Source organism: Neopelma chrysocephalum, unplaced genomic scaffold (assembly GCF_003984885.1).
Source record: "Neopelma chrysocephalum unplaced genomic scaffold, ASM398488v2 Primary Assembly neopelma1_96770, whole genome shotgun sequence".
NCBI classification, from domain to species: domain Eukaryota; kingdom Metazoa; phylum Chordata; class Aves; order Passeriformes; family Pipridae; genus Neopelma; species Neopelma chrysocephalum.
In genome coordinates, this window is record NW_020925414.1 from 1,355,144 (window position 1) to 1,371,381 (window position 16,238).

General features: G+C 40.5%; 1 protein-coding gene across 1 annotated transcript in view; it reads right to left on the reverse strand.

Moving 5' to 3' along the window:
* The window catches only part of ANKRD55 (ankyrin repeat domain 55), a 47,864-nt gene that overhangs the window by 6,095 nt on the left and 25,531 nt on the right, over window positions 1–16,238 (reverse strand). Inside the window, 3 exon segments of the mRNA XM_027709359.1 lie at window positions 5,359–6,020; window positions 7,329–7,496; window positions 10,056–10,240. Coding sequence (XP_027565160.1) covers window positions 5,359–6,020; window positions 7,329–7,496; window positions 10,056–10,240 — 1,015 coding nt within the window.

Genomic DNA, 16,238 nt, shown 5'->3' on the forward strand with positions numbered 1-16,238 from the left:
TAGAAAAAAAAGAAAACTTACTTAGTAATTCTCAGAACAGTGTAATAACAAGAAACCATTGACTGAGAAGAAAAGCTGTTACTTAGTTTGCTTTATATAAATTAAAAGGAGTGATTGATTTAATATAACCTTCACATATACCCTTATCACTTCCTTTCCTCTCATATACCTAATATAGTATTAGGTCTTAAAAAAGGCACAGTCCAGTAGCTAGCTCTGCATAAGAATATTTGGACACTAAATTCATATAATTATTCAACTAGATGGATTTGATTACAGAATTGAATCTTTAGTTTGCAAAATACTCTAGTAGGGTCTCATCCTTTCTAAGTACTAGAACACAAATGGAGTTCAACTGCTGGTTGGAAAAGGAGGCTGGCTGAAGCAGTAAAGATGAGCTTTAAGAGTGTTTTGCTGCCGATGAAAATGTATGAGAATTGATATAAACTGATACTGATCCTTATTAAACTATGTTTATGGCAATTTCATTTTTACAAAGAAGAATAGATACTGAAAAATGAAAGGTTGATTGGCTAACTGTGGCATGTCACTAGTTAAGATAAAGGTCAACTTTGGTCTAATACTATTAAAATAGACAGTATGTTAGAAGATATAATGCATTTCACTAAATAAATGACATGACTAATATTGAAAAAGTAGAAACTCCAGCACCAAATCAGATTTTTCCCAGATCCTTTTCCTGAGCTGATCTTATTCTGTGATGTTTGAGTCCCTCAAATTATTTTTCTCGTTATCACCAGATTTGCAATGAGCTTTGTTGTGAGTGTCCTGCCAAACAGCTGCTCATCCATCAGGACATTGCAACATAGCTCACTGCAGAGCAAGCATATGCTCTGTCAGCACACAGGGACAAGGGGAGACACAGGGTGGATGTAACAGGACATCCTAAGCAATAGGAAGAGACAGAATGATATTCATTTCCTTTGAGACTTTGTAGTTGGTACTTGAAAATACCTATGTATTGCTGGGCTGTGCAAGATAAAGCTGCAGAAAAATAGTTGCATAGTTGTTTACTAGAGCTGCACTGAAGTAGTTGTCAAGATTGCTGTAACTCTCTTATTATTTTACTACCATACTAAATGGACTCTGTGTGAAAGGAGCTAAAGTGGTGTTTATCAGACAAACCATCACGTTATAGTGCAGCCTTCAGATCAGCATGGAAGAAGATTCTGGTCCAAAACCCACAACAGTTATAGACATTGGGTCAGTCTGCTGGATCTTGTGAGTGAAGATGATGTGTATTGAGCTAAAGCATGAAGAATCTTGTACAGGGGAGCTGTGCCTAATAGAAACAGCCTTTGGTTTCCTTTTCCTGTGTTTTACTCCTTATTTAGTCTTTAACACTTCTAGTGTCTAGTTGGTAAATTTCTTCTACAGACATTGCATTCACTTTGCACAAAGAACTAAATATATCAATTTCAATATAGCAGAGAATCATCTGTTGCTCTCATTAGTTCAATTTGAGTTATATTGGTTTAAGTGATGCTTATGCTGAGAACTAATGGATTATTGTGTGTGTACCATTATGGCTTTCATGATGGGAGGTTGTTGTTGCTATCAAGAGATATGTTCATTTCATAAATGGGGATATTTGGTAGCAAAACAACAGTACAAAGCATAATCATGTTTGCAAGGCTGCGTGAATGCTTGGAAAAGAATACTTTTTTTAAAAGTTCTGGCATCAAGTGGAAGTATTCTTCTGCTCTTCCTTCCTGTTTGTTCCACATAACATGTGAAAAAATAGTTTTTCTTTCTTTGAGACATCATCTTTGCTGTCCCCAAGAGCACACTTACGATGGCATTTATTTTTGAATGAAATGGAAAGGAAGCAATTTTATTATTATAAAATGCAGGACTGCATTTGGTTTTGTTTGCTGACATTTTTTTACAGGTTGTTCTTTTTGAACCATGTTGTGCTGTGTTTTAGGTAAAAATTGTTAATATTATGATGAATGTCCCACTGTAAATTGGTTCTTCAGTTTGAGAAAGCAACAGCCACACTGATCAGCTGTGCTCTACTCTTTCCTGGCCAAGAAATACTTCCTGTTGGACTATACCATCTTGCTTGTACCAATATAAACTTAATAATAGCCTGCTTTTCACATTACCTATTCAAGCAAATAGAAGGTACTGGGTTGCTGTAATAAAATCTGTAATAAAGTATCACCTTAAATCTGGAAGTTTAGTAATGTAAAAGATGAGTGGATGATACGCTCTCAGAGCTGCTTTATATTTGAGACAGGCTTCCTTTCTCACGTGTCACTTGGAATTTCTCTAGTTACACCATTTTTCCCTGTGGAATATAGCTGGCAGTACGTTTTGCAAAAAGAGATTATTGCGAAGCTCCTAAATACAAAATGCTTTGGATTGTTGATGGCGGCTCAGTACTGTGGCTGGGAAACACTCTTGCACTATTGACAGTAGTTTTTGGTATAGTCTATCTTTGCTCTTCTCAGTGGAGGGCAAGACAAAGCAGTAATACTGAGAGAAACCAATGGCATAATAGTAAGGTAATTCTCACTGCTACCCATAGCAACCTCTCCCCTTTGTATAAGTGCTAATGCTCAGCTAGTAAATTGACTCATCTTTTATTCCCAGGAGCACAGAAAGCAGAACAAAAAACCTCTAAAAGGTTTGGTACATGTATGTGCCAGCTCCCTTTGTAGCAGTGAGCACAAAAATTAGCTTTGACTTTAATAAGAGACATGGTCATGCAAGACAACCAACACTGTGTGTCAAGAGAGAAAATAATTTTCAAATTGAGTTCCTCTAGATTATTGATACCCATAATCCTGGCCTAAGTATTTAGTGATTAGGAAATTATATGTAGCCCCCACAGTCATGAATTGAGAAATGAAGTATTAACACTTCAATGCCTTCAAAACTCAGATGTTGTTTTTTCCACTCAGCTAAGTCTTCTGCAGAAAAAAACCCAAAACAAACCAATTGAAAAACTCCAACAAAAACCAACAAAAGATATTTTTCCTCTGAAAGAGCTGCCTGCACAGCACTGCTGGCTGGACTGGAGCCAGGCCTTCTTTGCTTCTGATCCCTTTAAGTCCTGCAGGCACAGTGCACTGGAGACCTGGAAGCCCTGGAGCTCATACAGAAAATGCAGTTCTAATTCACGGCAAGTCAGGTTGCTTTAATTACAGGGGCAGACAGATTTAAACCACATACATAGGCATGAAGAGGGATAAGCAGATCTTTTTATCGTGAAGAAGTGTTAGACAATATCTATGTTGTGCAATGTATTCCTGACAGACACTGTCTGCCTCTTTCCAGGCTTTTAATTCACATGTTTCAGAGGAAGTCCTTCTTGCCAGCTACAGGAATCTTTTTTATTGTTGGAAAATTTTGCTAAAGGGAGCTGGTACAAAGAGAACTGGGCTTAAAGCAGGCTTAGTCTTTTTATTCTCTGAGGGAGATAATAAAATTTTGGAAATAAAATTAATTACTTTTCCTTTGGACATGCAAAGGTGGCTCCCATTGCGACAATTAGAAGAATTCAAATAATTGATACGATTTTGCCCTTATTCATACATGTAGACTTCAAGTACTATACCCAGTTCCTGTTCGGATCATGGAGCACTGAGTGGATGCAGTCTGTCCTGATTCAGCTGATTGCAGCTTTTTATCATAGAAACATCTTTTCTAGGAAAACCACCTATCCTTCTGTCCAGAGCAAACAGGGATTTAAAAATTTTCTTAAGACTGTAGTATACTACATTTGATAATACATCAAATGTTTTAATAATCTAGCAAATTCCAAAACATTTCCCAGAAATAGTTGTCCTCCAGTTTGGTTTATCCAGTTTGAGTTCATTCCTCCTACTGCTGTCAACTCCAATAATCTCAAATATATTAGCTTCACTGTGCTCTGTTATATTGAGGCTGTAAAGAAGCCCTGCAGGTATTCTCATCTTCCACAAGTGAGCTGAACCTTGCAGAATTCAGCATAGAATGAGTCATGCAGAAGCAATCCTTGATAGGTGTGTGGAGAGTAGGGTTCATATGGTTGAGTGAATAGGGAAAAGTGCATTGTAAAAAAGTAGTGACACCTATAGAGCAGTTCTATTAAGCTTTTAGGAATGTGGCCTGATGTTTGGGAAGTGGAACTTTTTAAATAGGTCCTTTTTACCTGGAAAAGCTATTTTCAGCCTTTATTTGCACAATGTAGAATGGCCTGTCATTCTGAAGTTACAGTCTCTACTCTTGTCAGACATGTGCACAAAGATCTGCTTTTTTATAATTCACTTAGATGTCAGTACAGTTTGCACTATCATGCAGCTAATTGGGGGTTCTTCCCAGACAGGGTTTCTGTTCATTCCTCTTTTCACTGGAGGGTAATGGCTCACGTCTCTTGGGGTGAGCATAGATTAACTTATTGTATAATGTTTACTGCTTTTAATGATGTACTGGTAAGTTTGGGGTTGCTTGCTTCATTTTCAATTGGATATTGCAATAGTTGGAAGGCATGCTAGATGTGTTTAATTTTGGCATGGGACTAGTCCCAAAGAAGATGAAGTTGGAGACACTGATATGTTGAAGTAAACTCCTGCACGCAAGCCAGCCAGCCAGATTCATTTAAACATGGATGTGAGTCAAACAAAATAACAGATCCCAAATCCAGCCAAACCCTGGTTTCAAATTCACCTTAGAATTCTCAGGCTCTGCCTCGTTACTGTTGCATTACAATTTCCAGACCACTGCATAAAGGCATTTACTCCACCTCTGTAAATTTAGCAACCTGAATTCAGCTTTGGAGAAACCATAAGAACAGCATGTTAGACCAAAGAGCTGGCACTAACAGTGAGAAGAGTGAAAAGGGGTGCCACTGCAGCCTGGAGTCAGAATATTCATATATAGGGAAAGTGGCATGGTGTAGAGCTGTCCAGCATGGCAGTGGATGTGGTTGGATGCAGAAGCAGCTCTCAGCCCAGTTGCAGATTTGAGTGCAGTACTGTTCCCTTGCACATCTACTTCCAGGAGCAGACGTAGACACAAGGCAGCAGGTGTGGTAGTAGGTGTTAGGGTGCAATTCACAAAGCATGTATATTATCTGGAGGCACTTATTGCTCAAATACCTTACGTGCTTCCTAAATACCTGCATTTTTGCTTGCTCAACAGACCTACTCAAATCTCTTATTTCCCACACCTTCAGCTTTCAACTGATGTCCCATCTATATGTTGTCTGTAATGACTACTACATACTGGGAGAAGATACTGAAAAAATATTAAAGAAATAGAAATGTTATGGATCCCTATTTTTTTCTGAATCAGCTTGCCACAACAGTCTGTATAAGATTTGTGATAAAGAGAAGATAAAAAGATTACCTGATGGAGAACTAGGAAGTGAGGGAAGGCAGGGAGGGCACAGAAGCACATGGTGAGATCTATCAGAGTTTAAGCCATTTATCCATTTGTCTGAAGAAGTCCTAGTACAGACTTTGTAGGAGAGTAGCTGGTTAGAGTCTGCATTCCGGGGATCATCCAGCAAAGCCTGGCAGCTGCTTCTGTGGTCCAGCAAGTTGTGTTCACTCCTACTCTTTTGAGACTTGTGTGGAAAATGGTGGGTACTGGTGCTAAAAGAGAAGCTTGACATTGTGTTCTGGGAAGCAGTTAGGAAGGAATTGCCTGCAGTGATTGGGGGGAGGCTCTGCATGCTGATGGGCAGAAGTCCCTGACATGCTGGTTGCTTCTTTTCTGGTATGAGATACTTTGTGTCTGTGCTCCTTCTTTTAAAGTCATGGGTGGTCATACAATGATTTGGAATGTCTTTGCAACTTGTGTTCATAATGCAATCAAAACTGGTGATGATATCATCTGCTTCTGAGGTCTCTTCTTTAGGATATTGATCTCTGCTTCTTTCCTTCTGACTGGTTTTCTGATCTTCTTTCTTCTTTTTGCAAGAGAAGATGTGGTTCAGCACACTGAATTGTCCTTCTTTCTTTATACATCTGTTGTCCTTGGAGGGAAACTGATGAACTGACTCAGATCTACTGGAAGTACAAATCAAAATGTGATGGCAGTATTACCAAACAATTTAAAAATACTAACTGTGTTAGACCACGAAATGTGTGATATACTGTTCAGATACATTTGCAGGACTGGTTCAAGGGTGCAGAAAATTCAAACTCCAAATTTGTGGTTAACAAAGACTGAAAATGTCACTGTGTTATTTCCTCCTTTCTTATCAGTTGATTGCCTTAACATAACCCAATGCAGCTATCTGGGAAAAACGAACAAACTTTTCTGACTTCAGCATGTATCAGCTGCAAAGATCCAATGACAACAGGAAGATGCTGGGTTCAAAACAAGTGGTCTTTGTATTATGATCTATTTGGAAAGTGGTATTTACAATAATACATTCGTTGCTAACATCGTAACAAAGGCATTAGTTCACCATGACTTCCCTCCTTTTCTCCTTTCCTTTTCCCCCTTTGCCCTTTTCCCTTGCCTTGCCTTGCCTGTGTTTAAGGAGTCCAGCACAGTTTCAGATTGATCAAGATAGTTACCTATAGTGGTATTGCTGTAGTGGTTTTGAGATGGATGTCCTCTAACAGACAGAGTGCAGGAGAAAGAGGAGAGGTAATAATACCCATGTCTCACAAGTTGTAGCATAGGAAATAATACTAACTGCTGACTGGAAAGGAGGGGAAAGCACAAAGAAATGTGATGATAAATGTCAGTGCATATTTATTTACCAAAACTGAAGAATGGAAGTTAATTAAATAACAGCTGCTGAAACATGAGAAATACAAAGAGAGAGGAAGATCATGAGCAATAACTCTTTTGTTATACTTTTTAACAAAGAAGAACTCAGAAGAGTCAAACACGGTAGAGAACTAAAGAAGGCTAGGAAAATAACCTCAAACCCTTACCTTGAGGATGAAAATTTGAGATTTATTTTATTGTCTACCTGGCAAAGCTGCTTTTGTGTTCAGTCTATCTGTCTGTCTTATTACACAAACACACAGCTAGTGCATAGAGATTTCAAAAAAGTGGAAGATATATATCTGAGGGCTGAAACTATTTTGTAAGACAAATTTTCTGCATGAAGATGACTGGGCCAGAGCTACACTTCAGAACCCTCTGCTGGTTGGTAGGCTAGTAGTGTAAGCTCACTAATGAGTAATGAGTAGATGACTAATTCTGATGTTGCTACATTGGTGGAAAGCTTGAACTGAGTATTGAATGGGAATCACGAAGACATCACACAGGGCTCAAATTCTTCACTAGCATATGAAAAGCAATACATTTGTTTTTTAGTTAGTGGCAACATGTGTGCAAGGTGTGAACTTTACCTGCTCTCCTGAGACAGCAGCTTGATGCATGCTGTGTGCCCACAGTACATTGCATATGTCAGAGGAGTGTTTTCACTGATGTCTCGAGGGCTGCTGTCTATCCCCAGTTCTAGCAGTGTCTGCACACAGTCAGCTTTCCCTGCTGCTGCAGCCCAGTGCAAAGGAGTCCTACAGAAAAAAGCAGAGTATCATTAAAATAGCTGAATAGATTTACTACTAAAACTCTTGATGACATAATGAGGTGTGCATAGGATATGCTCCTTGTCCAGATTTATGACATATATTTTAAGGAATTCTCCAGCAACTTATTCCATATTGGCGTAGCTGCATTTATTTAGCTGTAGATAAAGTAGGTATGGGGCTATACTATACATGCTGTGTAATAGCATCTCCTCCACTGCTGGAATTGCAGAGTAGGAGGAGTGCCTAAAGTTTTCAGAGAAGAATTTGAAAAAAAACTTTGTAGTGTCCACTGCATAGGGACAAACTCTTCTCATCTTTAGACCAAACACAATTAGCTTTGGTTGGCACAGGGTTCTCCATCAAGTTAATAAGAGAAGAATCCTCTCCTAGGCTAATAAGAAGGACTGCACACATCTCCCAGACTGCCATTGCCACTTATCCAATTTCTGTGTTCCATGATGGGCACAGACCAAAGCACATACTTTGTTTTGAACCTGTGTAGGAGAATCAAACTGATGTTCTGCTTGGCAGAAAATTTGCATCTTGTATTGGGAAACTTTAGTCCAGTTTCCAAATTATAATATTTTGGTCTTGTGAAAAAACGGAAAGTATAATAAAGACGACAAGCAAATAGTTTAAGAATAAAAAATAAAATTGACATTTCTTTGTCTGTTTCTTTGTAATCCAAACAATTTCAGATTGGTGCACAGAAACACAATAGAATGGAAATCTATTATGTGTGTTTGTAGTGAACAGCTTATCTTTTCCCCTCTTCAAGTATAATATGTTTTGTGGAAATATCTGAGAACTTGTAATAGGTGGTCGTGTCTTAATGAACCCTGAAGTGTTAATAATCTCCTCCCTTTGCCCTTCTTTCCATAGAAATGCAGCCTTCTCAACTACATTTTACTGGTGTTTAGAAATTTCTCCAAAACTCTATTTTATTTCTGTTCTGTTTTACTGTACTTTTCCATGAAGAATTATATTATTTTAAGTACTTGAAGGCCTAAGCCAAGAAAACCTTGGCTTTTGCTTCAGTGAGCAGGCTAATCAATGTGAACAGCCAGTTGGTTCTGTTTGCATTAACTGAATTTATGAGCAAAGTTCCAAAGGAGGTAGATGTGGGTGAAAAAGAGGAAAGATGACTCTTCTGTACTTATGACATAGAGATTTCAACCCAAAAGGAATCAAATGCCTTGTCAGAACGGAAAGTGAAGATCCCCTGGTCCCATAGGAATACTGTATTATCATCGTAAATGCAACAAAGGAACACTGCCATTTCTTAAATACAAATAGCAGCAGGATCCTGGCTTGAAGTTGTAGGATCCTGTTCTATTGTTTTGAAAAGAATGTTCACTTTTGATTGAAAGAAGTCAAGTGGTGACAAAGTTCTTTCACAAATAATCTTATATTTTCCTACCAGAAATACAGAGCTTAATAGCATTCCTCATGGCTAGGCTTCGCGAACAAAGATTTGGGAAGGGCTCTACCCACGTTTCTTGCAAGCGCGTTGGTGGCTAAAAAGACCAATACGAGAAAGGCATGTCCAGTTGCAAAAGACACAGCAGAAAGACTCCTTAGGTGGTATATTCTGCGAGGCTCGATTCTTTCTGCGTTGTCTTTACTCTTCAAGGGCGAGAAAGCACGCAGGATCACGCAGGAATAGCATTCCTACTACTCAGTTATTATACTACGTATGATACATGTGAGCTGGGCTGGTTTGCAGTGTTTCTGAGCAAGCAGTTCTCTGTGGAGTGCAGTTCATTAACTAGGCCATGGCCTGTTGTCCTGGTTAGAACGGCTGGGACCAATTCATCCCTGGATGGGTGTAACCCAAAACTGTGTATTCTATAGCCTCCATGCCATTTCCCAAAAACTGCTGTCAGTAGAGGCCTGCAAGGTGGGAAGATGTTCCTGTACCCTTTTATGGAATTCCCCGCTCTGATATCCTTATATGGAATTCCCCGCTCTGATAAGAGGGACTGAGCATCCACATGCCCTTTTATGGAATTCCCTACTCTGAGAGAGGGACTGAGCACTCCCGCCTGAACTGGAGAGTATATAACTGGGAGTTTCAGAGCCTTGGGGCTCTCTCTCGTGGGACCCAGAAGAAGACAGCAGACCACCGCTGCTCCCAACCAGGCTGAGACCACCACCCTCAACTGGACTGCAATCACCACTTCTGACCAGACTACAACAGCTCTCCCACCAGCAGGTTTTATCCCCTCTCCCTTTGCTTTGGACTCGGGGCGTGGGCCAAGGTACACCACTTTTGTTCATACCCCAGGGTGCTGGGTTTGTACATTTGGGTTTTGTGGGTTAAAACCAATTGTCTGTCTGTATACCTGTACTTATTGCATTATTTTAATAAATTGTTATTCTGACTTATAAATCTCTCTTTTGAATTGAGTTCATTTTGCCTTGCTGGTTAACTTTTAAACCAGCACACCTGTGAAACAGGAACATGATTATATAATAAATAGAGGTGGTCTCAGGTTAATAGAACGGAAGAAGCTATTTCAATTTCAGAGTTTCCATAGTTACCTGTCATCCACATCCAGGGCCTGCAGGTTGCACTTTGGGACTTTGGCCAGCTCACTGATAATATCACTGTAGCCAGCAACAACAGCAATGTGCATACATGTTTTGCCATTCTCATCGTCATAGTTTATTATTGAGGGTCCCTGGCAGTGGTCCAGAATGATGGAACACAGAATCCTGTTGCCACTCTGGAAGGAAGTTCAGAGAAGAAAAGCATTTTACAATGGAGCTCACACCAAGCTGCATTTTCTCTGCTAGAGAATGCTAAATACAATAATGAGGTTTTTCTGTGTATACCAGACTCCCCAGGTATGAAGTCAAAAGCTTCCAATCTCCTGCTGGGAATTGTGTTTGCTTTATGAATTTCCTAGAACACTTTGAACACTGGAAAAATAATAAATAATGTACCACTGCAAATATCTCCAAAAGTTGCAGAGTGTAAGTTACTCAACAGAAATTACTTGGGATTTTGCTGTTTTGCTAAGCCAGACTCCAGAAAGACACAAGCTTGTATTTTCTTGTAGAAATTTAGGGCTGGAAAGAAATTTAGGGCTGAAGAGACCAATCTGCAACTGTTAGTCTTATCCAGTACACCTAGAAAAGCCATGTCAAATATTTGCTCAAGTGGTTCTTGAAAACTTTCTTGGCTAATTTGCTTCAGTGTCTTAATAGAAAGTTGACATTGTTCTCTAACTTGCAAATAAAATTGAATACTTTTTATCAACTTGGTGGAAATAGAGAAAAAAAATTCATGACTTTTTTATAACAACAGAAACATAGGGTTGGAAAGGTCTTTCTCTATCATCAAATTCAATCCCTACAGTCACTTGTAGCTATGTTACATCATCCCTTTCATAAAATTCCTGGGTCCATTAAAGGCAATTAGGTTTTTTTGCCCCCATTACTCCCAGAGGAATGTAGTTCAAGAACTTCTTTGTTCTACTGATTAGTATCTCTAATTTCTATTCATTCTCATGGCTGATTATTTCCCTTTTTTTCTATTCTAGCAGATTATTTAGATTAAATACTTATTTCCTTTAAGTGGTATTTGTTCTTCAGATGTATTTATAAGCACTCCATATCTCTTCTGAATTCTTCTTTTGCTGCTCTAATCAATCAAGGTCTTTTAAGTTTGCTTTGAAAAATGTGCTTTCTATTTCTCTCATCAACCCACTAACCCTTCTGCTTTTTTTTTAGTTGTGTTTCCTTGAAGAGGGGTGACTAAAATTGTACCTAGTCATACACAGACATTTTTCCAGATCTTTGTACAGTGACACTAGCTCTTCCCTATTTGTGTTGGAGCTAGAAATAGCTCTTTTGGTATGTCATAGAACACCACTTGCCTCATTCACAGATGTGTCCCATTAGAAGCTCCTAGTCATTTTGGAATAACCCTTTACACCTCAGTACTTGTCTTCCATAGTTGTTTCTTACCCTAGAATTTCTAGTTTTGGGGAGGACCTTCTGTTACTAGCACCCAAATGCATGACTTAAACAGTTTATCCTATTAAATTTTGTCCTGTTTGTATTACTCAAGACTTAAAAGTGATCCAGCTTCCCCTGTATGATATCCCCATTCTATTAATGTCTTCCAGTTTTTTATTATTCCTAGATTTCATCAGAAAGCCCCTGTATTTTGTGCCAAGTTATTAAGAAAATATTAAGCAAGAATGATTTCAAGTTTTATCCCTGAAAGTAATTTCCTTCCAGTCTCTATTCAACATTTAATCATCCTCTTGACTTATTGATTTTAAGATAAAACACGTGTCACTCCTCTGTATTTTTGTATTTTATTTTGTAAGATAGCTGTTTATTCTAAACATATATTTTAAAGATGGATAGACATCCATTACCTCAAGCCTCTTTTGCACACTCTTCTTCTCCAGTCTTGGTATGCACCTTCCTGCTAAAATTTGTACCATTGAGAGGATACATTCCAGGTCCCTGGAACATTCTGATCTCACAGCTACACAGTCCAGCTGAGAATTTCCTTTAATTTACCAAAACAAGTCCCCCTAAAAACAGGATTTTTATTTTGTATGTACTTTGTTTACTCAGATCTTTAATTAAAAATCTACTCTTGATCATGTCAAGTTTATTTTCTATGACCAGGCATTTTATAATGTCCTCATTAACCATGTTAAAATTGTTGTTAATTTATAGTTGCCTGATCTTCATGTTCAGGAACAGTGACACCCTATGAATAATAGTTGTTTTTATTCTCCAGTCCCTATGCCAAATATCAATATCCTCTATGCTAGTGTAATTCCCAGTTATAGTTTTTGGTCCTTAGCATCAGAGATATCTCTAATCACAGTCAGGGCTAACTGAGTTTAGAAGTGTATTATATACTTCTAGTATTACTAGAATCATCATCATGGCTAAGGATAATGAACGAAGATTCGAGAAGGATTCTATCCACGCTTGCTACAAGCGCGCTGGTGGCTAAAAAGGCCAATGCGAGATAGACATGTCGGGTTGCAAAATGCACAGCGGAAAGTCTCCTTAGGCAGTATTGGCAAGACACAGTTCTTTCTGCATTGTCTTTTTTCCTCAAGAATGGTTCTGCATGTGTTTGCAAAAGAAACAGCAGTGTTATAGACAGTGTGTCTCCATGTCTCCCGATTGGAGGCCAGAGTAGACCAATGATGATGATCGATATGGCCAAAGCTGAGATATTGTTTCAGGGAGTCCTTGTATCTCCTCTTCGGAGCTCCTCTCTTGCGGCAGCCAGTGGCAAGTTCGCCACAGAGCACGATCTTGGGGAGGTGGTGGTCCTTCATCCTTGAGACATGTCCTGCCCAATGCAGCCGTGTTCTCAGCAACATGGCCTCAATACTTGTGATTGCTGCCTGTTCAAGAACAGACACAATCACGTAATCAGTCCAATGGATTTTAGGATTGTGCGGAGACAGTGTTGATGGAAGCGTTCTAGGAGTCGCAGGTGGTGGCAGTAGATGACCCATGATTTGGATCCATATAAAAGAGTAGACAGCACTATGGCTCTGTAAACACTGATCTTTGTACTTTTCTTCAGGTGTTTATTACACCAAACTCTTTTATGGAGTTTTCCGAAAGCACTATATGCCTTTGCTAACCTGTTGTCTATCTCTCCGTCAATCTTACCGTCCGAGGAGATGATGCTTCCCAGACAATTAAACTGCTGGACTGATTTGAGCTCTGATTCGCCAATGATGATGTGGGGATGATGGAAGACTTCCTGAGGTGCAGGTTGGTAGAAAACTTCTGCCTTCTTCAGGCTGACTTCCAGCCCAAAAAGCTCAGCAGCCTCTGCAAAGCAGGATGTTAAATGCTGCAGAGCTACTTCTGTGTGGGCAACGAGGGCGGTATCGTCAGCATAAAGCAGCTCATGGACAAGATGATTTAAAGTCTTATATGGGCCTTCAGTTGCCTTAGGTTGAATAGGCTTCCATTGATACAATATCGGATGTAGATACCATTTTCTTCATCAAGGTCTGCTGTGGCCCTTTGGAGCATCATGCTGAAGAAGATTGTGAATAGAGTTGGTGCAAGAACGCAGCCTTGTTTCACACCATTAGTTATTAGAAAGGGCTCAGAAAGTGCATCGCCATATCTGACTTGGCTGTGCTGATCCTCATGAAGCAAAATGATCATTTTGAGGAACTTGGGGGGACATCCTAATCGTTCCAAAATCTGCCAAAGACCTTTTCTGCTCACAGTATCAAAAGCTTTGGCGAAATCAACAAAAGTTACATAGAGACCTTTGTTCTGTTCCCTACACTTCTCTTGCAGTTGTCTGAGAACAAATACCATGTCTGTGGTACTCCTGTTGGCTCTGAAACCGCATTGGCTTTCAAGTAGAAGTTCTTCTGCAATAGTGGGTATTAATCTGTTAAAAAGTATTCTTGCAAGGATTTTACCAGCAATGGAGAGCAGAGTAATGCCATGGTAATTTGAACAGTCTGATTTATCTCCTTTCTTCTTATATAAGGTGATGATGACTGCATCTCAAAGGTCTGATGGTAGTTCGCCTAGTTCCCAACAGCGTACCACAAACTCGTGAAATTTAGCATGGAGTGGTTGGCCCCCATGCCTCCAGACTTCAGGTGGAATTCCATCAACCCCAGCTGCCTTGCCAATTTTCACCTGCTGTATGGCCTTAAAGAGTTTCTCCCAAAGTGGGGGCAATATCCAATTCATTCTTCACCAGTTGTTGTGTACTGTACTGCATTATTGAGCCTTGAACTACATGGTTGGTACTGAAAAGAGTCTGAAAACATTCAGACCATCGATTCAGAATGGAAATTTTATCTGTCACAAGTGTTTGACCACTTGCACTGAGTGAAGGGCTTTGAACCTGGTGTGTAGGTCCGTACGCTGCTTTCAAAGCCTCGTAGAATCCTCTGTAATCACCCAAATCTGCGCATAATTGAGTTTTTTCTGCTAGATTGATCCACCACTTGTTCTGGATGTCTCGAAGTTTCTGTGAAGCTTGCTGCATGCAGGACGAAAGGCTGCTTTTCTTACGTGACAGGATGGTAGTGCAAGGTGTGCTTGGTGAGCAGATCTCTTCTTCCTCAACAATTCTGGATCTCTTGATTGTTTTCATCGAACTAGTCCTTGTTCTTCTTGAAGGAGAACCCTAAGGATTCTTCAGAGGACTGCAGGATGCTATTTTTAATATATTGCCAAAGCGCTTCGGGAGAGGGATCTATGGAATGATCTTCAAGCCTAGTTTGAAGATTTACCTGTGTAGTGGTTTGAGCCAGGTTTTTCCCCCTGAAACTAGAAAAGTGGTAACCCCCAGGGGGTGGTGACCCTTGGGGTTTGACCCAATCAGTGCTCCTGCAAAATATAAACATATCTCTGGAGACTGGAAAAGAAGCAGTGGTACTGGTTGTTGAAGAAGTGGTGGCCATGTTGTGGTGAGGCCACGAGGAAGGGGCTCGGAGCCCCTTGGGGCTTTGCCCCCCCCAGCCCCCGGTTGGGGGGCTGCAGGGACTCGGAACAGTGTTTAGACTGGGCTGAGTGCTTGTGGCTAGGAGTTGGGGGAGTTTCTCCGCGGTAGGCAGCAGTGGGAGACGCTGGGAGCAGCAGCGGAGACAGCAGCGTCCGAAGAGCAGTGGCAAAGAGCCAACAGATAAGGACCGAAAGAGCAGCAGAAGCCGGCATGCAGCCGAGGCAGACAGAGAGCTGTCTGAAGAAAAGAGAAAAGAGCCAGCAGCAGAGACAGAGTTTGTGGGGGTAAGAACTAAATAACCAAAACCCCTAAACTCACTGGAGACTCCTCTGAGAGAGAGGAGGATGATTTGACTCACTTGAAAGAGTCTTGGAGTGCAGTATGCACTACAGAGAGGAGCTAAGAAGCTCCGGCCTCCTGAGAGATAAGCCAGGACGGCCAAAGGAATGTGTGTGTGTGGGGTGATTTGGCCTTATCCTGAGTCACCTTGGTATTAGGGGCAACCTCCGTTGGCTCGGCCTGCCCCTCTGATTTGGCCTTATCCTGAGTCACCTTGGTATTAGGCATTTTGGTTTCATCTGTTCCTTTTCCCTGAAACTGCTGCACCATACTGAGCAACTTCCGGTAAGCAATGGCCAAGGCCCCACATGCAGCTGCCAACTGCCTCTCCATGGATCCATCACGACTTCTCTCTCTCACGGCTTTCATTATTTTTGTAGGGTTCAAGAGTTGTTCAAGGGTGAGCTTCCACGTTGTGGGAACTGAACAACTTTCTAAGAATTTACCCATATCCTCCCATAATCCATGCCACTCGAGGTTTTCTATCCCTGGGGCAGGCGCCTGGGTGCCCTCTCGGTAATTCTTGGCCTTGGCTGCGTATATTAGGTATATTGTGTTGGCACAAACAAGGATGGAAACCCCAACAAGTAAAACATCTCTGACATCTAAAGAGAGTTTGAACATGCTAAAGGCCGTTGTATTGTATCCAAAGGGGAATTGAATAAAGGACTGGGCAAACACATTCCCCTGTGTTTCTCCGTAGGAATGGGTGCTATTATCCTTAAAACCCCAGAGGAAACAGCTTAGGCTAGAACAGTAGCGCATCCTTGAGGACATATTTCGGATGAAAATCACAGGCGCCGAGTTTGCCGTATCATAAACCCAATGCATGATCTCAAAAGCACTTATCGCAATGTAAGTACTAGTATCTGAACTGATACACGTTGACAGGTGGGACAGATATC